Below are 24,722 nucleotides of genomic sequence, written 5' to 3'. Positions count from 1 at the left end.
TCTTTTCTTATTGTCTTTTCGCATGCGTTTCTTATTTCTTTATATTACCTGTATGCGCCGCTGTCACCAGTTCGTTTGTATTCCACCCCGCAGTATCTTTTGCGGCTTAGCAGACGAAGGGTGCGGTTTTCGATGACTGTAGGTTGCTTGTAGATTTTAGGGACCGTTTGAGGAACTGACTGTAGCACATAACAGCGTTTGCAGTAAGAAATCCCAATGAGCATCCACAGCAAGTTGATGGTGAACTTCCCAATCTACCCGCTGTTAATTGATCTGTAAAGCTGACACATCTAACCGTTTAAATTCCATCTCCTGTTGTTGGTAAGATGTCTTAGCTCAATTTTACTGACAAAACTAAAGGCTATACAGCGTGATCGCTTTTCCATAGGGGGTCAAGAAGTTAGAGGTTGTCAATTAGGAATTCTTCATCTGTAAATACCCAGTCTAAGCGTGATGGAGTCTGACTGTTCCTCCAACAACTTGCTGACTTCACATTTCCGAATAATACCAGATCCTCAGTGAGGTTGAAGAACTGAACTTCAGTATACTTTTCACCTTCCATATACGTATGCTCTGAGAAATTGACTTTGGGAAGATTGAAGTCCCCTAGATTCAGAATATGAGTGAATCCTTGACGAGCATAACGGAATAATCCTTCCAGCATACTATTGTAGTACTCGATGTCAGCAGTCTGCTTCCTGTAGATGACTTCAACTAGACACCTCGAGGTAGTAGAAAATCTCACTGAGTACTATACAGATTCATCAAGACTGGTAAACTCTTGGTTGTGCACTTGATATACCCCAGGCGAGATCTCAAGAATATGGTCACTCCAACGCCATTCTTGTCTTTCTGTGATTGCGAAACAAAGACACCCTGGTTATTGCTAACTCCTGGCCTGTAAACTGAGGAGATATCCAAGTTTCAGACGTTCCTATCAGATGAGCATTATTAGTATTACTGCGTTCACGTAGCTCATTCATTTTGTTCTGCAAACTTGCGACGTTCATGCATAAGCAGTTTATGCTTTTAATTTGAAACGCATGGGCTTTGCCGTCCTGTTTATCTGTATGAGCCTTGCTTGAATGAACTAAGGAACGAAAATGGTTTGGGCTAAGAATTATTTTAAAAACACGAAGCTCAGTGAAGGGATCTCTTTTCAACGAATTTATTATGAAGCTGTACAATCGTATATATATGAAAATGTTCTGTTGAAGTACTCATTCCATGAGGAAATTCGAACACAAATAACCAAGATAACAAAATAGAAAGATTATAATACTAGATTACGTATTGCGAGTAATAACATTGGGTTTAGTGAACATAATAAGACGATTAGGATGAATAAAATGTTTTTGTTACAATAATTAAAGGTCATTAAAGGTCGTAGAGGTGTAAAAATAAAAAAGGCGGTATGATGAGTATTCATGAATAAAATAATGAGAATATAAGACATAAGTAAATGGCTAATGCAGCAGTAATAATGACAATAATAATAGAATTATAATAATAATAGTATTCCAACTTGATAGTAAGTTCGTTGAAAGGAGATCCTTTCGCTGAACTTCGTGTTTTTAATTTCAAGAATAAGGTGTTCAAGCAGAGCTAGAAGTCGAGGTTGGAAGTTAATGTTGGACATTCTAGGCTCAGAAGCCAGTGGTGATGCATGTTTATTCTCACAAATGAACTTGTACTGCCGTGCTTCAATAATAGTTCACTTTGATAACCGTTATTATACCAATCTTAACGGTGCATAAAATCAGAAGGCAAAAGGAAGTGGCAACTACATTTTTATTGATGAATGATGCGGACCAGAAAGCTTTGAGCACATGAGTAAGTGTAAGTGAGCGAAGCAAAAATGATGCATAGTGGAGATGGCTGGGAAGCCAACTTGCTATGAGCAAGCATTACTCAATATTTATAATCAGGCAAAAATGAGTGACAGACATATGATGAATAAGACAGGAAGTGTGCATACACATGCACTCATATAAAAAGTAGTCAAGGTTAATAAGCGAATAATTAACAAGATCAAAATATGAGTCATAATGTATAGGAGAATTGGCTTGGCCAGTAGCTAGAATGAAGTATATGGGCTTAACATATAAGCTGATACTACAGACTTTCATGTCTTTAGACAATAACAATTGTTACATTAGAGCGAAAAATAAGTGAATGGTAACTACTAGGGACTGCTTATGGACTAATATTACACATATTCCTTTTGGATAAACATTAAGTAACCACATTATAATCCTTTCATCATAAGCTTTAATTTGGTTTATTAGTTTTTATTATACGATTAACTTTTCTTAATTTACCCCCAAATAATTATTTACGGTGTCTCACTTTCACAGCCATCTTTTCTATTGGACCTGTATAAAAATTATCTTCTGTTTTATGGTGTGATGAGGTCTCGTCTGCTCGTAATATAAACCAAGTACATCTGAAACATACTATTCATACAATCGATGCTGAGATTGCGTTCTTGACCCAACAGGCAGGGCTAAGTGAGTAGAATCAATCAGGATTCAGAGTTGATGCAAGGCTGTTAGTGTTGGTTGCAGTGTAATTAGTTTAGCACAAAAACAACACCATCCTAGTCTGTATTCGGATTGACGATTTAATAACATGGTAAATGATAACTATAAGAGTCTGATCAAATAAGGATGAGAAATATGAAAAAATAGTCCATGAGTCCTGGATGATGGTAAACATACAAAGCAGGGAGAAAAATTCAGGAAATAACACGTGAAAGGAATTTTAAAGACGTTCATCCTAGTATTTCCATGGTTGGTCAGAGTGGCTAGCTTACTCCTCGTGCTGTGAACAAAAACACAGGTGAGGACGACCAATTTATGATTTAACACAAAATTACAGAGTTCCTTGGTGAATTGTGAAAACCATACATTGAGTACTTCATTTGCGAATTTCCGTCATTTGTCCTTCACATTCTGCATGATTCATCCAGTTCAAAATTCCTTTCTATTTCCATTCTCTCCAACTCGATCTGCTTAGCCTTCTTCTGCCAGGTTCTCCACTTCCTATTGGTGTTACATACAACTTATTTCTGTCGATAATCGTAGCATACACCGCTCTAGTTGTAGTCAGCGGTATCGTTTGTAAGCACCTTCGAAGAATATATCCAAGCTAGTGATGGGGTAGAATATTTATCATAAATACGGGAGACTCATAGTAAGCACCTTTTCTTGGCTGACACAAGCAATTCCAATAATTGTTCCTGAGCTAACCTTAGTTAACCTATACACATCCTCGCCTAGCATGCAACTATCAGTGTATTTTCAAATTTAAGGACGATTTGTGGTGATAGTTCAGTTTCATTCACTGGAAACCTTTATTCTCTATTTAAAGGAATCAGTGGCAATCTAAATAGATAATAATATGCTGTTTTGAAAGGATGGGGAGATTTCGGTCTCATTTTCATTAGATGCGCATCCATGCAGAATAGCTATAACACTATTGGAGTGAGTAATCATAAACTACTAATTCTTATGACCCAGTACTGGTTAAGGTACGACAATGAAGGCGTGCATTCATACTGCCAGTGGTACAATGTTAAACCCTGCTCAAATGTTCATCAGTCATTCAGAAGATTTTTGGTTCAAAAAATAATCTCCAGACTCCATGTTGTCCGTTGTAACTCTTCAAAGACTCTGATGCTTAGTTCAATATACTTGAAAATAATTAAATGGACAAAGAGTGACGTTGCCCAGTCTTGGACCTTTGCTAAGAGTTTACCGCCAAATCGACAGTGTAATCGGTAAATATGCTCCGTTTTTGCATTTTAGTGTACTCCGTAGGGTCAGGCAATAGTCCTGGACTCAGCATTTAAGTTCTGTATCTGTTAGACAAGATATTTGGAAATATTAACTAGTTCGACATTAGCATGGGAGTAGCAACCCTTAAGACATAAGAAACCATATGCACATAGAAAGACATGTTATTATTATCCGCAGCATGCAAACCACCTTCATCTTCAGATTCACGATGAGCAAACGATGATGTCAAGTTTGGAGTTGTCAATTGACTACATAATAAATTCCAGATCAATTTCAGCCAGCCGGGACCTGTGTTTTAAATCATCTGTTAGGACCATACATATGGTAATAATGGTTTTAACAGACCTAACCAGCTGAAGACTCCTCTCTGTATTTCTGACAAAAATTATTCAAGTATATCCTATTATTGTTGTCGTTTTCTCTTGTCTGACTATTGACCTGAATAGCTAAGAGCGATATCAATGAAAATCAATCGCTATGGGATTAGGTTCATCATTCTAGTGCCAAATATAAATGCACATAGTGCACAAGTAGACCATAATTTCACAGTCCTACCATTTATTGTCGAAACACGTTTACTTCAATGAACCCCCAGTCCTAAACTTAAAAATTACTTTATCATCAGATGAAAAAGGTTTCTGTTGATCTTTTACCATGGACAGGCTACTATTGATGAAGAACTGATCGTTATCAAGGTCGCTATGCAGACAACTTGCTCCAAAACACGACGTTGAAACCACAAATCTCGATTCGCAACCTAAGTACTAAAATCATATCCTCTCGTCATAAAAATAATTTTTAAAGGTCTAGAATGTTTATTAATAGTATTCTTCAGACGCTTTTTCTCTTCTTGACTTTAAAAATGACATTTCGCTTACAAAACGTTCCAAAGAGAAGGAGGAAGATTAACTTGGTTAAGTTACACCGAATTTCCATGAAAGTTTTGCAAATGAATAAACAAAATGCATTAAAAGTGTTGCATATGTAAACGTCTTAGTATTGCTGAAGTTTTGTCGATCAATTTAAGATACGGTCACTAGTCTGGATGACTTGCGAACAATAGAATTTGACCAACACTAAGGCGACATTCATCACTACTCAAGGAGTGATCAGATGCCAGTACAACTTGTGAAGTCAGTCGTTTACTACAAGTGCAACATGTCTGATAGTGATGATAGGTGACACAGGTTTGAATTTGCAGTGTTATCAACTCCTATCCACATGGTTCTCGAAGCCGAACACTTAATTACTGAGTAGATTGAAACTCAAAATGCAACATTTAAAGTAGATCGGTTATGGTGGACTCGGGGCAGTCGATGGAAACGGCATGGCTTGGCCATGCAGGCGCGGTCACTCCACAAAACGTTTTATGCTTTGTGTTGAATATGTGAGGTGTTTGTATGAACTAGTGATTCCCTCGTGAGTGATGACTGCCTGATTTCGAATTCCAAATACAATAAGGTCGTTTGTGCTCACCTAGTTATATTTGCTGTGAATTGCACTATTTCGGTAATTCCTAGTTCGCATAATAATTCAACTACTTCTAATAATCGCAATATATCACTCTCGCAGCCTAAATGTGTTCTTAATAAGTGTGAGGCGTCATATTGCTGATTGTTACGATAAGATGAGTACGTTTAGAGGATGATGTGACTTACATGTGAAATTTTACAGATTAGGTGGTCAGTTCATGACATCTACAACTTCTGGACTAGCTCCATTATTACAGAAGCGATATATGTATTAATGCCGAAGTATACCATAGTTTTACAAATCCACCAAGCAGCATCAACCTCCTTGGGATGACAAGTATCACGACGAAACTAAGGTCCAGGGTATCCTGTCAAATACGACCAACCACTAGCTTATATTCGTTCATCAATGCATTTGAATAAGAATGATATGATATCTTCACTCTTCCTGTAAAGTTTTTTCTTGAAATACTCACGTTTTATACCCGTTATAATAACTGTAAACGGTATAAACTCTAGGCAAGTCTTCATAAGACGCCTAATTTTACAACCACAGCTCAATAACATGTAGAATTATGGTCTTCCTCGTTATTAATACTGCTCTTATAATAGACCTGGCCCAAAAATTTTAGATTCCTCGTGATGTGACCACCTATTCCACAAGATCTTACGTGGAAGTCACATCATTACCAACAGTGACTCATATAATCATAACAATCACCAATATATGGTAGAGAACACATTTAGACGGAAGATAGGACAATAGATTCAATATGGATAAAAGTGATATTAGATAAGTATGAACACGCCTGCAAGGCTGATCCATGCCATTCGATGATTTTAACTATTCGAATTCTTTCTTCCCGCCTTCTCCATCCTCGGGATTTTCTCCTCGTTAAATGTTAAATAACAATTTTCTTAGTTTTCTCATGTTCAGCTTTGAGGGATGTGTGGTTGGAGCCCAATGTCACCACAAACTCACTGGGATTTGAGATCTATAATACAGCCAACAAATATTTGCAGATAAATGCATTTGTCCAGTTGACAAGTGTCCGTAGAATTATGGTCTACTTTGTTATTAGCACTGCTCCAATAATGGATCTAATCCTAAAATCGTAGATTTGCTATGACGTGACTACCTAATCAATAAGATCTTATTTAGAAGTCATATCATTGTATACACTGACTCAATTAACAGTTATCGCTAATTTAGATAGGTCAAAGTCGATAGAGATTCTTTTTTACCTTGGATAAAAATTTAGACTTTGAATCTTCAGTTAGTGGAGACGAAAATATTCAGAGTGATGCATCTGTGCAACTAAAAGTGAACACAATTCCAAATAATAAATATATTCTACTTTTGGATGTAGTCACGAGACCAGTTCTGACCGTTGTATATTGGCTTATGAGATTGTCACTACGTAGGCACGAGTTTAGACAGTGAATTGCCGTTCTTCGTTCGGTTGTCATCCGTTGATGAATATATGAGAAATAAGTTACACCGAACAACTCAGAATATAATTCGTAGCACACGATAATCGTGCATGCATTTGCAGCAAGAGTTTGTACACTTAAAACTTCCCTAACATGACAAGCAGTGATCGCACCGTACGGAAACTAATGTAAAGAGTTTAAAGACTCATTATATTTCAATGACACTGCAAGGGGGGTACTCTAGATTGTGGTGGACCTCAGCAAAAGAGCTTAGTTGAAATATAACAATTCGCAACGTTACCAACAATATACAAAAAGAATTAACACTAAGAACCTAAGCGTGTGTCTATGATTAACGCAAAAGGTAACAAATTACAGTTAAATTATAAAAAGGTATATTGAACAACAAAATGGTAACAGTGTTATGAAATGAATGTTACTTGTAAGCTGCTTTCTGAGATAACAACCACAAATAAGTTCACTCGGTTAACAAAGATTCCTCTGCACGTGATGGCACCAACAGCAAAATGGAGAAGATTAGATCCAGTAGTATTATTCAGTAATGATCCGGGCCAAAACACCAACGTAGTGTGGAGTGGTCTAAAAAGATGTTATAATACTATTATAATCTTCAATCAAAGGCCGTGTCCGTTAAAGCAGAAGAATAGACGGCGGATACCACGTTTATATTTTAAGAAGCGCGGTAGTGAAGTCGTGTTATATATAACCAAACAAAAGTATTCGTTTCTTTACGATTGATACAGAAAAACAATAGATATCAAATATGAGTGCGATTACATAAAAAGTGTGACAACTAGGAAAAATATGTGACCTTTAATTTGTTGTTACAAAAAATCACTAGACATAAATGTCACTATATAACTCCCTCCCTAGGGCATGCGTCGGTGGAGGTATGCCCGACGTAAATTCTAAGTGCTTTGGAGGGGAAAAAAATTATTACACAACAAAGGAAAGAATAAATAGAGGTTATCAAAAAAAAATTTAATAAGTATATATACTTATGAAACAAAATGTTTTTGTGTGGTTAGAAAAAAAAAATTTTGTGTTTATTATCTTTAATGTATGTAAAAAGAAATTTAACAAAGATAATTGAACGTATAATAAAAATAATAGTGTTATTAATAATAACGTTAATTAAATTGATATATTACCGGAAAAATTTTTAATATCTGTATATATCAATGTAAACGATCAATTATAAAATGAACAAATACAACTAAGTTGGGTATCGTTACAGTTAATAATGAGCATCATGAGTAACTCTTAGCATATAGGTATTTACTCACATTACAGAATATGACCAAATGAAGATTAAGTAATGAGTTCAACATAACGTTTAGGAATATGTACCTGTCTTCCTGTACGAGTAGTTTTTAAAAAAGGTAAGGTAGTGGAATTAGGAACTAAGTTTGTAGGAGGCGTAACATTAGCATCACACATTGTTTGAGTTGGCGATTTCACAGAAGTAGGTGAAGAATTAGCTGGAAACGCAGGAAGCTGTGTTGTGCAGTTGTTGTCTTTAGAAGGCTTTCGACTGTTATGTGTTTCAGACTCTATGAAAGCGGGTTTTAACCTGTCAATTGCAACTGTTTCCTTTTTCCCATTCTTCTTGATTGTGAAATATTTTGCTTGCCTGTCTACTACTTCATAAGGTCCTTCATAAGGGTGTTGTAAAGGACGTCTTACTGAGTCGACACGGACAAACACAAATTTACATGTGTTTAGGTGCTTGCTAATTTGCTCTTTTAAGAAAACTGGTCGAGGTGCAACAGGCTTAATGCTATTCATGTGGCTCATTAGTCTTTCGCAAAAGGAGGAGGGGTCTGTACATACAGAAGTGCCTTTATGCGTGACTAGTTGACCAGGTAAGGTTAAATTAATTCCATAAACTAGCTGAGCAGGTGTACATTGTAGATCTTCCTTAATTGTCGAGCGTATGCTCAATAATATGAGAGGTAGGAATTCACTCCATCTAGTTACATCAGGCTGTACCATCAATGAGCTTTTAAGTTGTCTGTGGAATCGTTCCACTAGTCCATTTGCTGCTGGATGGTATGCAGTTGTAGTGATGTGATGGATTCCCAAGATGCGCGTAAATTCGTTGAAGAGGTGCGATTGGAATTGTGAACCTCTGTCGGAAGTAACGGTAGAAGGTACACCGAAATTAGAAATCCATCTGTCAAGAAACACGGCAGCAATATTTTCTGCTGAGATATCTTTTATTGGACATGCTATTGGCCATCTGGTAAAACGGTCCACTGCAGTAAAGATGTAAGTAAATCCGTTAGATGGGGGTAAAGGACCAACTAAATCAACGTGCACATGCTGAAAACGATGGTCAGGTAGATTGAATGTTGACGGTGTTGTAATCGTATGTCTGTGAACTTTGCTACGCTGGCATTGTAAACAATTTCTGGTCCATTCCTTTATGTTTGAGTTCATTTTTGGCCAGACAAATCTTTCTCCGATCAGTCTCACAGTAGCTCGAACTCCTGGGTGAGATAATGAATGAAGACAATCAAAAACTTTTTTCCTGTACGCTATTGGCACAAATGGCCTGTGTATTCCAGTTGAAGTATCACAAATTATAGTAGAATCAGAATGTGGTATTGGAATACTTTTCAATACTAGACTCGAATTTTGTTTACAAGCCGCAAGATCAGAATCATCAACCTGTAAGCGTGCAATGTCCAACAAATCAATTCCTTTAGTGGAGCAAATAGCATCAACGTCGAAACGTGACAAAGTATCTGCCACAACATTTGACTCACCTTTTATGAACTGTATGTTGGTAGAAAATTGAGAAATGTAATCTAACTGTCGAGTTTCTCTAGGAGAATAACGATCACTTTTGGCATTGAAAGCGTAAGTCAAAGGTTTGTGATCAGTGAAGATTACGAAATCTCTACCTTGTAGTAAGTGTTTAAAATGTTTAACTGCTAGATAAACAGCTAATAATTCTCTACCAAACGTGCTGTATCGGGTTTGGGCCGGTTCTAGCTTCTTTGAAAAGAAAGCAAGTGGCTTGACTTCATTATTTACTCTTTGTTGCAGCACCGCGCCTACCGCTGCCTGAGAAGCGTCTGTACACAAAATTAGTGTTGCTTCTGGATCAGGACTGAGGTAGGTCAGCATGGTGGTAGAAGCAATCGCTGTTTTAGCAGCAGTAAAGGCATCTTTCGCTTCGGAGGATAATGTGAACTTTTTGGCTTTGCCTTTTAATGCCTCCGTTAGGGGTTGTAGAATATCTGAGCAGTGAGGGATAAACCGACGATAAAAATTAAACATACCCAAGAAACGTCGAAGTTTATTTAGTGAGTCTGGCTCTGGAAAATTTTTGATAGCTTCAATTTTTGCGTCTAAGGGTTTGATACCATGTTTGTCAATCGAGTGACCCAAAAATTCTAAGCCTTCGACTCCGAAAATGCATTTGGATGGGTTAATGACTATACCGAATCTCTGAAATCTTTCGAAAAGTTGATGTAGGTGATCAATATGTTCGTGAAACGAACTACTGGCTATTAATACATCGTCGATATACACGAAAACAAAACCTAGGCCTTTAGTGACTTCATCCATAAATTGTTGAAAAGTCTGTGCGGCGTTCTTTAATCCAAATGGCATTCTCAGAAATTCAAACAAACCAAATGGGGTAATGATGGCTGTTTTTGCTATATCTTCAGATGCTACTGGAATTTGATGGTACGCTCGCACAAGGTCGATTTTAGAAAAAATTTGTTTACCGTGTAACGTAAGTGAAAAATCGTGTAAATGGGGAATGGGGTAACGATCTGGTAAAGTTAAGTTATTCAGTGATCGATAATCACCACAAGGTCGCCAATCCTGATCCCTCTTAGGTACCATGTGGAGTGGGGATGCCCAGGAGCTACTCGACAGACGTATTATTCCTAGTCGCATCATGTGCTCAAATTCGGCTTTTGCAACTGCAAGCTTGTCCGGTGGTAAACGACGAGGACGTGCCGAAACTGGTTGGTTTTTGGTGATAATTCGATGCACCACAGAATGCTGGATGGTGTTTTCGCTGTAATCTGGTTTCGTTAACTTTGGAAATTTAGATAAAATATTGGCGAATATGTCGTTTACTGGAGTGTTGATTTTAATACTATGTATATGATAGTGTGACTGAATTCCATGAACTTGGAGTTTTGTGCACGAATCGATAAGTTTTCGTTTTTTAACATCGACTAATAAGTTATAGGAGCTTAAAAAGTCTGCACCTAATATAGGGTGACGGACATCAGCAATAATAAACACCCAGTTTAGTCGACGTCTAATTCCCAAATCTAATGTCAAGAGTTGTTCTCCAAATGTTTTTATTTCAGTTTTATTAGCTGCTCTCAATGAATATTTTCCACATTTAGAAATAGGTTTCTTGGCTAGCGTAACTGGGATAACACTGACTTCGGCTCCAGTGTCTACTAAGAATTTGTAGCCTGAAGTTTTGTCGAGAACGTGGAAAAGGTGACTAGTAGCATGACCTGTAACATTTGTCGGTACTACTGCCTGGTTGACATCTTTTGGCGAGGAAAATGACCTGAAAAATTTACAGGACGTAACACACTTTCTAGCTTTGTCACCATACTTTCTATGGTACCAACAGATGTTATCATTTTTCTTTGTTCTTGAGTTATCTCGGTTCTTGGTCCCCTGAAAACTAGAGCGAGACTTTCGAGATGTGAGATTGGAAATAATTGATTGTAATGTATCTAGCTTGTTTTCAAGACTGGCGACAGTGCGTGCGTGCTGTGTACGTAAGTCACTTAATTCAGCTGTTAAGGAAGCTATGTTCGGAGTTTTAGTGTCACTCGAAGTTTGTGATATCGCCTGCACGTAGGGTGTTGTGCCTGGCGTTACTTCTAGAACTTTGTCAGCCATGCTAGCTAGAACCTCTAAATCTAAAGATTGGTTAGAAGCGCAGAGAATTTGCCGGACTACTGTTGGTAAACGTTGTAGCCAAATTTCTCTCAGAAATATATCACCAACCTTAAAAGGTTCAGCCAACTGCCTCATGTGGCGTAATAATTGGGAAGGTGACTTGTCACCTAGCTCGCACTCATGTAGCAATTGTTGTAGCTTCTTTTCATCCGAGAGTGAGGTACGTTGAATAATAGCCTGCTTCAACTGGTCGTAGGCATTTGATACAGGGACGTTGTCTATGAGGTCTGATACCTCAGATGCTACCTGAGTTGGTAGAATTCCAAGCACAAAGGAGTATTTCGATTGTTGTGAACGAATGTTACGACGCTGAAACTGCACTTCCACCTGTGCAAACCATATACGAGGGTTTACTCTACTGAATGGAGGTACATTTATTACGTTTAAAGCGTGTAACTCTGTTCGGTCGTTGTCCTGGCTGATGTCTTCAGACTCGGATGAAAACATTACAAATATACAAAAAATAATCACTACCAAGAGAAAAATCAGCGCCGTAATGTTTATAAGTGAACTCAAAATTACAGTTCCAAAGAGAAATATAAGGGCTCACCAGATTTGTGGTGGACCTCAGCAAAAGAGCTTAGTTGAAATATAACAATTCGCAACGTTACCAACAATATACAAAAAGAATTAACACTAAGAACCTAAGCGTGTGTCTATGATTAACGCAAAAGGTAACAAATTACAGTTAAATTATAAAAAGGTATATTGAACAACAAAATGGTAACAGTGTTATGAAATGAATGTTACTTGTAAGCTGCTTTCTGAGATAACAACCACAAATAAGTTCACTCGGTTAACAAAGATTCCTCTGCACGTGATGGCACCAACAGCAAAATGGAGAAGATTAGATCCAGTAGTATTATTCAGTAATGATCCGGGCCAAAACACCAACGTAGTGTGGAGTGGTCTAAAAAGATGTTATAATACTATTATAATCTTCAATCAAAGGCCGTGTCCGTTAAAGCAGAAGAATAGACGGCGGATACCACGTTTATATTTTAAGAAGCGCGGTAGTGAAGTCGTGTTATATATAACCAAACAAAAGTATTCGTTTCTTTACGATTGATACAGAAAAACAATAGATATCAAATATGAGTGCGATTACATAAAAAGTGTGACAACTAGGAAAAATATGTGACCTTTAATTTGTTGTTACAAAAAATCACTAGACATAAATGTCACTATAAGATGCTGTTTCGTCACCTTTATTCGGAACCAAAGTTTCGTCATTTTGGGTTCTCGAAGAATCAGAAAAAAGTTTCATTTCCTGACAGCAAAGAACTGGCACTATGACTCAACCAGAGATCCTAGGAAACTAACATTCTTCTATTTAAACATGGTGATGTCTAATGTTTGGTGTAACAAACTTATATTTACATTTGAAATGAAATGAATACATAGAACAAAGAACAGAAATATGAAAATTTCACTAAGGATTGTGCAGAAGTCTCCATAAGCTTTTTGTATAACTTGTGGCAATAATTTGTTTTAAAAGATCAATAATAAATTGTACTCATCCAGCGTTACTTTGAGCGACGGTTGTTTTTGTGTTGTTAGATCATCAGAAAAGCACTTGCTCATAATGATCTATCTTCCTTCGTCGTCCCTAGTATAATTTCTATGAGATGAATAAAAATTATCCTCGTGAAATACACATCCAAAATGGGAAAACTATACACAACCGAAGTGCTTTGAGTAATGGTAAAAAAGACAACAGCAAGTTAGAAAGAAATGTAACTATCCACTGGTGCGAATCTGAAATGTCCTACCATGAGTTGTCCCGTGAGTATACCGGGGTCGACATACGTAATAACGAATTACAAAACAATAGTTATCTTGCTGCACCTGGTGGTCAATTAAGACCCGCAATCTCAGAAGTAGAAGGGTTGGACAGATACGCCAAACAATGCTTGGAAGAGAGGTCTGAAACACCACCTGAAAAAAATGGTCATATGAATGTGAGTTCATTACCTTGGTATGAAATTACTAAGTATGTCTACACTAATTACTATCATATTACTCACTATTCAGATTCCAATGAACAAACCTTACGTTCTAGTTGTTTAGTATCATTCGTCTTCTCTTGCAGTCTATGACCTTATGTTTAGTGAAATAGTCATTATATGGGAACGAAGTAGTCATTGAGTTCTACTTTTGGACTAAAATATAAGTGTCTTGATTATCATCCTTTAGGACAGGGCAACACAAATTCACATTCGTAAAAATATATTCTTTCACATTATTATTACAAAGTTCATAATTAGGGCAAATCCTGATATTAATGTATTACTTTCTGCAGCGATCATAACTCAAAAATATTTCATAATCCAACCATATGGTAGAAACGAATGTTTATCTGACAAAAAGGAGTTGACAGTTGAGATATTTAATCTATAAATAACAAAAAATTGGTAGCGTATGCTTTTGTTGCATTGCTCGTCAAATTATTAGAATGCTTTAATTTTGATTATATGACTGTAAGAATGGAACATCCGGCTTTTAAAAAAGACGTGACACTTATAGAAACATTGTAGTAATCGCTGTTCGTACTTCAAGAGATCGCCATAAAAGGTAGTCTTGGGTCAAAAGGAAGACGTTTCATGGTCTTAGTTTATGCCGAATAAAACCCTTCGGTGTAGCGCGTAAGATTTCTACAAAATGGAAGTGCTATTTTTGCACAATGAACGTGATAAGAGTTTCATGCATTTCTGTTTAAGTTGGTGTTTCACTGGCAAGGAACTGAAGTCCTTCGTTATTGATGAAAAACAGGAAAATAATTTGAAAAGTTTAAAATCCTTGTGGAAAATTAAGTAAATGAGATATGAAGTTACTAATGACTGAACTATACTTCATAATACGCACTACCTTACAGTAACCCTATCATAGTGTGAGAAACGATACATGTTTACTATTCTGTGATTCTAAGTATTCGATAGTTTTCTATGCCTAAGTTGTACGAAAATCAACTCGTTTAAGCTTGGAAGTTCGGCGTTGCTTCTTTATCAGGAGATATGGTGCATTTATATATGTGTCATTAATTTTGGTCCTTTGAATAGTTCGAAGTAATGAAATATTTTTACTTATTTAGTTTATGTCTGTATAACAATTAGAGGCACTTTTGACACCAAACCACCTAAGAATTGATGGCACGGTAAAATACAAAATAAATATTTCAATCCCTTTTCTCTAGGGTCATTCAACCAAATCGGATGCTAATCACGTTTCTACAGAATCGTTTTCCTCATTTAAAAAGCATTCTGTTCTTAAAAATGATCAAAAAAATGTACAAAAGCAGACAGAGATCCTGACAGTTTTTGAGAAATTATGTCAGAAGTTTTCTAAAGATGCAACTTATAAGAATGAAATACGTGCTGGAAAACGACTAGGATTTTATCGATTTGTTCTGGATATTGGCAGAGGAAACTTTTCAAAAGTCAAGTTGGCACTTCATAGTTTAGTTAATAGTAAGTCTGTCTGTTTGGAAAAATGAATACAGTTTTTCCACTGTCTTAATTTGCAGATGTTTAAAAATAGCTACCTGTCGTTCAAAAACAAACCAAGTTCAGCCATTTCAAATATGAGTATATTGTAATCAGTTATGTACATAAAATATTGGGTAACATGTTCACTGATCACTATATATAACGAAAATAAACCTAAATAAATACCTACAAGTTGACAATGTGATTTTGAGATGATTATAAAACTGATGCGTAACTTTCTGTAACTTCCAAAAAAACCATAAGACACATGTATAGTCACGATTAATGGGTAAATCAAAGGAATAAAACATAAAATATTGGGTAACATGTTCACTGATCACTATATATAACGAAAATAAACCTAAATAAATACCTACAAGTTGACAATGTGATTTTGAGATGATTATAAAACTGATGCGCAGTTAAAATCAAATGGTGCTGTGCAACGATGACATAATATTTATCAAATATGACCGTTATTTTAGTGCTTTGAATTAAGTATCAACAGTTGTTCATATTCCATGAAGGTTTTGATATTTCAACATTAAAGTTGGTAATAAAGGTCAGTCATCGGGACCTCTGGGTCCTTTTTGTGTGACGGCATCAAAAAAATGTTTTAAAGCTTAAAAATGGAAGTAATGAAATCCTCCCACAAGTTTTTTTTGCTGTGATTGTGGCAATAACCGAAAGCAATGGACATTCAGTACCGTAGATAACAGTTTCCTATTAATAAAAAAGTGACTCTTATTTTTCGCTCTTAAAATAGGCAGTTGGCCATTTTTTCGTCTAACAGTATTGATATTTTAAATAATAACCTTACTGATCAATTATTGAAACTATCTTCAATGTAACGTACTCACTTACGCCTGTTACCCCTCATGGAGGAGTGTAGGCCGACCACCAGCATTCTCCATACAACTCTGTCATGGGCAATCCTTTCCAGTTCCTTCCAGTCGTTATTCATCCTTTTCATGTTTGCTTCCAATTCTCAACGCAGCGTGTTCTTTGAAATTCCTCCTTCCCGTTTCTCTTCAGGATTCCAAGTGAGCACCTACCTCGTGATGCAGCCTGATGATTTCCACAATGTATTTCCCATCCACTTCCAACGTCTTTTCCTAATTTCCTCTCCAGTTGAAGGCTGGTATTTCCTCTCCCACAGAAGACTGTTGCTGATGGAATCCGGCCAACAGTCATTGAGTATCTCGTGTAGACAATTGTTTATAAATACCTGTAGTTCCTTGATGATAGTTCTCCAAGTTTCAGCCTCGTACAGTAGGACTGTCTTGACGTTTGTACTAAAGATTCTGACTTTGATATTCGTTGACAATTGCTTTGGGTTCCATATGTTCTTCAACCATAGGAATTAGACCCTTGCTTTGCCAGTCTTCGCCTTTACGTCTGCATCAGATCCTCCTTGTTCATCGACGATGCTGACCAGGTATGTGAGTTTCCACCTCCTTCAAGGCTTCTCCATCAAGTATGACTGGGTTGGTGTTCTCTGTGTTGTATTTGTGGATGTTGCTTTTTCGCTTGTGTATGTTGAGGCCTACTGATGCAGAGGCTGCTGCTACACTAGTTGTTTTCATCTGCATTTGTTCGTATGTATGTGATAGATGGACTGAGTCATCTCTGAAGTCCAAATCGTCTAGCTGAATCAAAGCTCTCCACTATGTTCCATGCTTCTCCTCAGATATGTAAGTCTTTGTAAATCTTCAGTGCAACGCACCATTTAATTTTGAATACCAATACTATAGCTTAACCTGAAGTTAGGATGTCTACTGAAGTAGCTAATTATTACTACCATATATTGATAAAACCGTGACTTAATAATTTTAATATTGGCAAAACATTTTCATAAATTTCTGATTGTACCTTCCTGATAAACGTTGTTTGGAATAAGACGGGTTGTTATTGTCTACAGTACAATTTGATTCTATTTTTCTCCGTAGTCTTCATGAATAATACAGATAAATAAACATAAATCTCGAGTTGTTTGTTTCTTCTTAATGATAAACCATGTGGATTAGATCAACTATCTATAAGAATCAAAACAGTATGATTTAGTAGAACAGTAAAATTAGTTTATCTCTATAATCATTGATAGGAAGATGTATAAGAGCTCAGTGGAGCACTTTGAGAGCAGAAGTGCTTATCGGTAAAAACGCTTGTCAGTTAGTCATGGACTGAGTCATTTTGTTAAATCCAAAGTTAATTTTAATTAGGCGTACTTTTATACTTGATCGTTGTTCGACCTGAGTTTCCACTGAGGTTCATGTTATCGTTAGAACTTGTTTGGTATATGAGCTGATTACACTCAGAGATATTCCAGTGCTGGGATATTTTCTTTATTTAACGAAACCCCCTCACTTACATGTATTATGGCAATCGATAGCAAATATACTTTTTTTAAAAATGGCCATTTATCTATTTCTAAACTAAATTTCAGACGTGAATGTATTTTGATTTATGATTCCATTTCAAGCAAATCATCGGAATGATGTTCAAAAAATTCAAAAGTCCAATTTGTTAATGTTTATCAATATATCACACACGGAATCATGTAATTAATTATTATGTGATCGATTTGTTTTTATCTATGGTATTATTGGTATTATACTAGCTAAAATAAGGCATTACCTAACAATTTTTTGAAAACACGACTGAAATATTAGAGTAACTATTGAATAATTACTTATAATCCGCACTTACACACAATGGAATAACGATTTCAGTGTCAATGGAACATAATATATGATGCTTTTCTGTTTCTTTGTATGTGGACTATACAGGTCACTAATAAAGTGAACTTTCTTTTAGACGTTTCGTAAATTTATTTTTCCAAATGATTGTTCATGAAAATAATAACATTCCAAAAGGTACTTATTTAGAAATAGATCCCGTTTTACGCGAAAAAGTTATCTACAAGCAAGTAAAACACAGCTAATCTCCATAGCTGAAATAAGTTTTATTCGAAAGTAGCTCCATTTTTATGTTTGTTATTGCGAGTAATTAATATGGAAGAACCTTGATGAGCGCAAAGTTACATAGTGAGATTAGTGACAAACATGAGGAAGTATCAACATTGATTGGAATCAGTACACTTGGTCAGTCGTAAACCCTCACAAAAACATGTATTGTACAGTGATGAAATGAAGATCAAAGTTTAGACGCCTTAGGAAGTATTTCCATAAGATGATTGTTAGTCCTTAGAGAAGATGGTACACATCTGACCGTTTTTCTTCGTGAATGTCAAACTAGCAATAAAAAAACGAGGATGGGGTCGTGTCACTGCAAAAAGTATGTTTCACACTTCATTCTGGAGTGGTTTGTCAGTGCGAAATTTTTCAAGATTAACAAACACTACAGATTATAGCTAACAGCTAACCTTCATAAAATATGTCAGCTAGAAATTAAAAAAATTGTTATAAGTGTAAGCGAGCGATTTTCGAGGTAAGGCTGATTAAGTTCACTACTATTTAAAACATTATTAGGAAAATTAATTGCATCCTGGTTAAGTGATCTGAGAAATGTTATGTAGTAAACTCAACATTATTAGACTGCCGCGATGGTAATCAACCCAGAATAACAATAACGTTTAAGTATGCGATTGAAATGTTATAATTTATATGATGGTATACATTAAACTAAACATATCAGGGTTAAATGAATCTCTATCTCAACATCAGTGATATAGATGGATAAACCCTTAGTAATGATCAATAAAGTTATTGTCATTTGTATTTATTGTTTTGTATGAATTTATGGAATGCTACAAAACAGCATAAATAATTTCAATTAAATCAACTAATCACTCATTCTTCAAATTCACTTATGCTATGATGAGTTTATCTGTAATCTAAAATCAACCATGATTTGCTTTTATAATCTGTAATCTTAATGTAGATATTATTGCTTTAGCTTTCATAGATCAACAGTGGCCTAAATTAAAATATCCATATTAATTTTTGGATTTGCTTAAGTAATACTTTTATGATTTCAAAATTAGGTGGATGAAGGCGATTGATAGAAAACCCTGGAACTAGGTTTCATGCTGGTTGTCGCTCAATAACAAGGCATATTTTTACTTTTTCAAACAAAAATGATACTCCACGTGGTATTAGAACCACTATCTCCAAAGCTGTTTATGCTCCGATTGACTATTTTTAAGACTGAAGTTACCACTTTGCTACTCGATTGAAAGAATATGATCAGCACTTGTGGCAAAGTAAACATGAGATTGATTAGTCCTCAATGACCATTTAGTGTAAATGTTGAAGCTTTGTTTGATACTGATAAAGTTTTCTGTAAGTGAAAACTCGAAAAATACAAGATCAATGAGCGAGCGACTAGAACCAAAATTTTAATTAGTCAAGGTTATCATAGTTTCATAAATATTGTATTAAAAGCTTGAAAGAGAACATATCTTAACGTAAAAATAGGTGCGGCCTGTGTGTTTATAATAATACGATAAAGATTTTATAGATAGATGTGAATTCTGTTATAAAAGTTTCCTCACAGAATGTTGCATCAACTGAGAAACCAATTGAAACCACTAGGTATCAGGTAAATTAGTTTTCATAGTTTAGAACCCATCGGAAGTGAGAGGTTATGACTTCTTGTGAGGCTTTATGGTTTGTGATAGTTTTTTGATTGAGGTCGCTCGTCGGAAGAAATTATATTTAGAATAAATAGATCTTCAAAAAAATAAATAATTCATGCGACCAACTATTTAGTCCATCAGTAAATAGTTTTATCTCAATAAATACACATTTTTTAAAAATAATAATGACCGGATGGTTGAAAAATGCAGATTATTAAAGTCAATAAATGGATGAATTACAATAGAATAATCTGTAATAAGACAATTTTAGTTCATTTGTTGTGATATTCTCATCAAAATAAGCATCTCAACTACTGAGAGAACATTCATCTAAAAAGTTTTAAAGATTGTTCAGTTTTTTTGTTTTGTATCACTGAGTGGTTTTGATGAATTGATGATTGAAAAACGGATGTCACTAAACAGCTCTGACTTTCTAGTATGGAACCTCTCATCACTGTGCATAGATGACCCCACTAGGGATCTAACCAAGAAACTTCTTGGTCTGCAGTTAGTATTTGACTTTCAAACCACTAAATTAAAATCCATTGATTCACATAACTTCAGTCAATTCTCCATAGTCCTCTGCTATAATCGATTGTTATTGGTGATACTTTTTCTAAGGTTAATGAGTTGTGGATACTCATTTTCAAGGTGTCTCACACTAGTAATAAATAAATGTGTAAGGTTTTCCGACTTTCAGTGGTTGTCTAGTTAGACCCAGTCTATGAAACAAACTATATTAGAATAATTGTTGTAATCAACATAACTTTTCATTCACATAAGCAATTCAGGAAAATGATTTTAGATGTTCTACTTTCCCTTATATTGTTATTTGAGTTTCAAATTTGATAAGACATTCTCTCAAGCTAGTATAGACAAAATATTGCATGAAATTGTCTTAAAAAAGTGATCATCTCAGCGGAAGTTGTATTGATGTACACAATCTCATTATAGGGAAACGCAAAACAGATAAAAATTAAACATTTTAGGATACGAAGACAGCATTTTCATTGTTTCATATCCTAAAGTGCATAGTAAAATACTAAATCGAGACCCTGCTAATTTTTACTTGACTGTTTTTAATAAAATACGTTTATATATATTCATTTTTCGCATACATCACAAAACATGAATTTAGTTGTCTAGGTGATTTTATTTAACAATAATAAGATGAATAACAAGTAAAAGTACCTTATTAGAAGTAAACAATATTAAACTTTTTCATGTTTAACAAATATAAATAACTTGAATAGGATAAAATATATAATCATTCATATATTATTGAAAAAAACAACAAATAAATGTCATTTCAAAACATTATTCATTAAAAACATATAGTGTATTCATTATTCTGGCTGATTTGATTATGTAGATTTCGTAATCGCTATGACCAACATCATCAGGTTCTACTTCAAATAAAAGTGGTTTTCTCAGAGCCTTTATTTTGCTCATCTATGTTTACAGTTCCGTCGGTTGTTTATTAGGCCAACCGCTGAATATATGATTGGTTGACTTCTAATGCTTACACTAACTGGTTGAATCTATCTCGATATATCTAGTGATCTCAGATTGGTTTGAGTGGCACGATTCCAGGAATCCTATAAAAACTTCAGTATTTAGATGATGTCAGATTTTGACTATTATCGAGTAAAATTTATACTTGTTGTTATCTGCATGCATTGATATAATTGAGGATGTCGTGTTGTTTATTTATCAATCTATATTCATGTATAAATAGGCTTGGGATGCATTCACTTCGTTCACGGTAGTTCTTTTGAAATTTTGTTCAATTTATTTTGCAGAGGATGTTGAATTTGTCTTCATTCACTGTCACATCCTCCCTCTCGTTTGAATGAAATAGATTGAAGTTTCGTACAGACAATGATTTGATAAATTAGAAATCATACAGTACTCCCATAATATGCAAAACCGTAAAACATTCTACTTCATGCAGCTGTATGTATAAAATGCAACATAACCAAGTGCGTTCATCCGAGCTACCAATCTTCTCCATCATTACAGAATTTTGTGTTCGAAATATGTAAATATAAGGTTTCATACTAAACGACAAAATAGTAACATAACCCTCATGAGATCTCAAAGTTATGAACCCAGTCACTTGTATGACTAAATATATATACTATAAAAAAAACTTAAAGGAGAAATTGAATTGATATTGATCTTTTCGGTAACGTCTTTACAATTAATTGACTGTTTATTATATTTTGTAAACATAGAATATAGTACTGTTTATTCATCTGAAGAAATTATCAATAACCACACAAAAATATGTGATTTACATATACGACATAGCATTAAAAACATAAATCTTTTCTGTTCAATCTTATTATAGCTGCTTAGGAATGTGTGTAATATTATCGTTAATGTACAAAGTCGATAGCGTTGTTTCGTGTTTTATTCAGAAGTAATCCACGTGTGAATTTCATTCAAAAAGACATATATAGTAAACTACCTGAAAAATGATTTTATCTTCTTAAAGAAGGAGTATAATTGTCTTGATCTCTTTTAATGACTGAAGTCATTGTCAGTTGCATAAATATTTGTTCTTGAGGAGTATTTTATAAATATCTTTTCATAAGATCTCCAAGTGTAAAGCACTCAAAAAATCTTTTGGAATTACAAACCAGAATAAATGAACTCTGTGGAACTCACATCAACCCTTGAACTACTGAAAGTGAACATATTATGTGATACTTTCAACTTAGATGAGTAAATTCATTAGTGGTGTGGCTGCTATTACCACCAAAGAGTATTAATACGTTCTTTGTTGTCGTAATAATTCACGGAGATTTGTTTAGGCTCATTACAAATGGTTGTTTATAATAGTTTTAAGGGATGAATGTACGTGATCAGTTTAGGGTTAGCACCTATCTTCATTCCATATTTTATTTCTACTTTACGGCAATTTGGTTTGGCAATAATGAAAATATCATTTCTGCCGAGCTCTGATAATTTGATAAGAGGTTTCAAGTGCTGAGAATTTAATTCCTTATACTAAACAGAATAATAAGGCATTCTAGATTCTTTACAATGTTTAAAAGATAAGCTATTTATTCAACAGTAGCTGTATCAATCTTATCAAGTCATGAAATTTGCTACACTATAATAATCAGTAAAACTCTAAAAACTCCATCTGCCTTTATGTCCTAACTTATGATGAGTGGTATGAAGAAATAGAATGACACTGTTACAATTAAAAGAAACCCAGCGCTAGGCCGTTCTGTTTTAGCAAGAAGCAAAACACACAGTATAAATGATTCTAAATACTAAAACTTTCTTCATTAGAGTGATAGTATAAAATATGTCAGAACTAAAAAGAATATTTTCTATAGAAGTAGGATAATTTCCTTTAACTCTACAACAGAACTCTGAATTAAAACTTTGGTTTTAAACATTATATACTACGAAACAACTGTATCCCCTACTTTTTGAATTAAAAAAGTGTAGTTATACACTTAGACACTATCCAAAAACTTTCCTTATGTTAACTATTCGGTAAGTGCTGACACCATATGTATAAATCAGTTCTGGGGGAAATATTGCAAATTGAAGAGCTAAATTTTATTGAAATAGATACTTTATTATCTCTTGAATATCAGTTTCATATTATTGTCCTTTTCTATGATAATCTGTAACAGAAATTCAACCATATTTTATCAGGCTTTCATCTGACATAGTTGTGTAAATCGACTAAGCGACAACAACACTTTATATTGAATATTTTCCCCATCTCTAGTTGAACATAGTTCAAAAGGAAAGTAGAGAATAGGATAAAGATGGTTTTTGTAGATTCTTTACATTAAATGATTTTAATAATTTATCTTCACCATATGTGAGTCCCACTGAAACTAAACAAATCAAGTTTCTTCATTTTCAAAAAACATCAAACCAATGAAACGATGGTTAGCGAAATTTCGATATTTCAGTGAAACTCATAGACTTTGATCAGTGCAATTTGAATTTTAGTATATTTTCATTACTATGAGGCATATTTTCCTTGACTAACCGCTAATTATTCATACTATTTACAATATTTAGAACTCAATCTCGGTGTCATCAACTATCTTATTACTAAATTTATGTTTATTTGTAGGCTGGCTCAATGACATAGACTGCCTCAAGTTAAATCACATGTTTTATTAACGTAAAACAAATTCATGTCGGCAGATAATTTACATATCGCATTGTATAAAGCGAATAGTTAACTAAATGATGTGTTTCAGAATGAAGAATTGTTCCGCTTAGATCACCATTTTAAGTATTATATTATTAAATAGTCACTAATTTAATCAGTAATAAAAAAGTTTGAAAACCGACTTTTGAAAGAGTGTAGTCGTTTATTGAAATGCTTTATAAAATACCATCACGTTAAATGAACATTCCAGTTTCCTTTAAATATATTTACACCTCTTGCTAATGACTTACTCTTGAATGTTAGAAAACATACTACAAGTTTATTGGGTTTTTAAGTAAACTGAATGACCACATATTTAAGTCTAACTAGATATTATAGTGTTAGAGTAGCTTGATAATATAAGACGTATTGTCAGTCATATTCAGCAACAATGGCAATTGAAATAAGTCTCTATTGTAAAGCTGATTCATTTTATAATTTATGTTAATTCTTACTAAAATATTCTAAAACTTTTCACATACTTTAATATCATTTTGTTAATTAACTAGATTTTTACACAAATCCTTTTGGTATTCGATATTACATTTTTCTCTAAAGGTATAGGTTTTTAGGTAATTTTGGGTTCCGTTAGCCGAATGGTTTAGATGAAAAGCTTTCATTGTCATCCTGGACAACATCTTCAGCACGTAGATCATGTAAAAGTGAACTTACTAATTATTCCAAAAGTTTTATATCAGATCATTCCGGTGACCTTGTTTGTGATTGATTGTGTTCATAGGTATTGTTATCTTCATTTGC

The 24,722-nt window shown here is 34.7% G+C and overlaps 1 protein-coding gene across 1 annotated transcript in view; it reads left to right on the top strand.

Moving 5' to 3' along the window:
- Positions 1-13,311: 13,311 nt before the first annotated feature.
- Positions 13,312-24,722, top strand: part of Smp_094190 (serine/threonine kinase) — a gene marked incomplete at both ends in the record, with an annotated part of 45,820 nt that continues 34,409 nt past the window's right edge. Inside the window, 2 exons of the mRNA XM_018789819.1 lie at positions 13,312-13,644; positions 14,877-15,150. Of these exons, the coding sequence (XP_018655224.1) occupies positions 13,312-13,644; positions 14,877-15,150 (607 nt within the window). The remainder of the gene's footprint in view (positions 13,645-14,876; positions 15,151-24,722) is intronic.

Source organism: Schistosoma mansoni, chromosome W, assembly GCF_000237925.1.
Source record: "Schistosoma mansoni strain Puerto Rico chromosome W, complete genome".
In the NCBI taxonomy this organism is placed as follows: domain Eukaryota; kingdom Metazoa; phylum Platyhelminthes; class Trematoda; order Strigeidida; family Schistosomatidae; genus Schistosoma; species Schistosoma mansoni.
The sequence above is the reverse complement of the archived record's forward strand: the minus strand, read 5'-3'. Positions and strand labels throughout refer to the sequence as shown.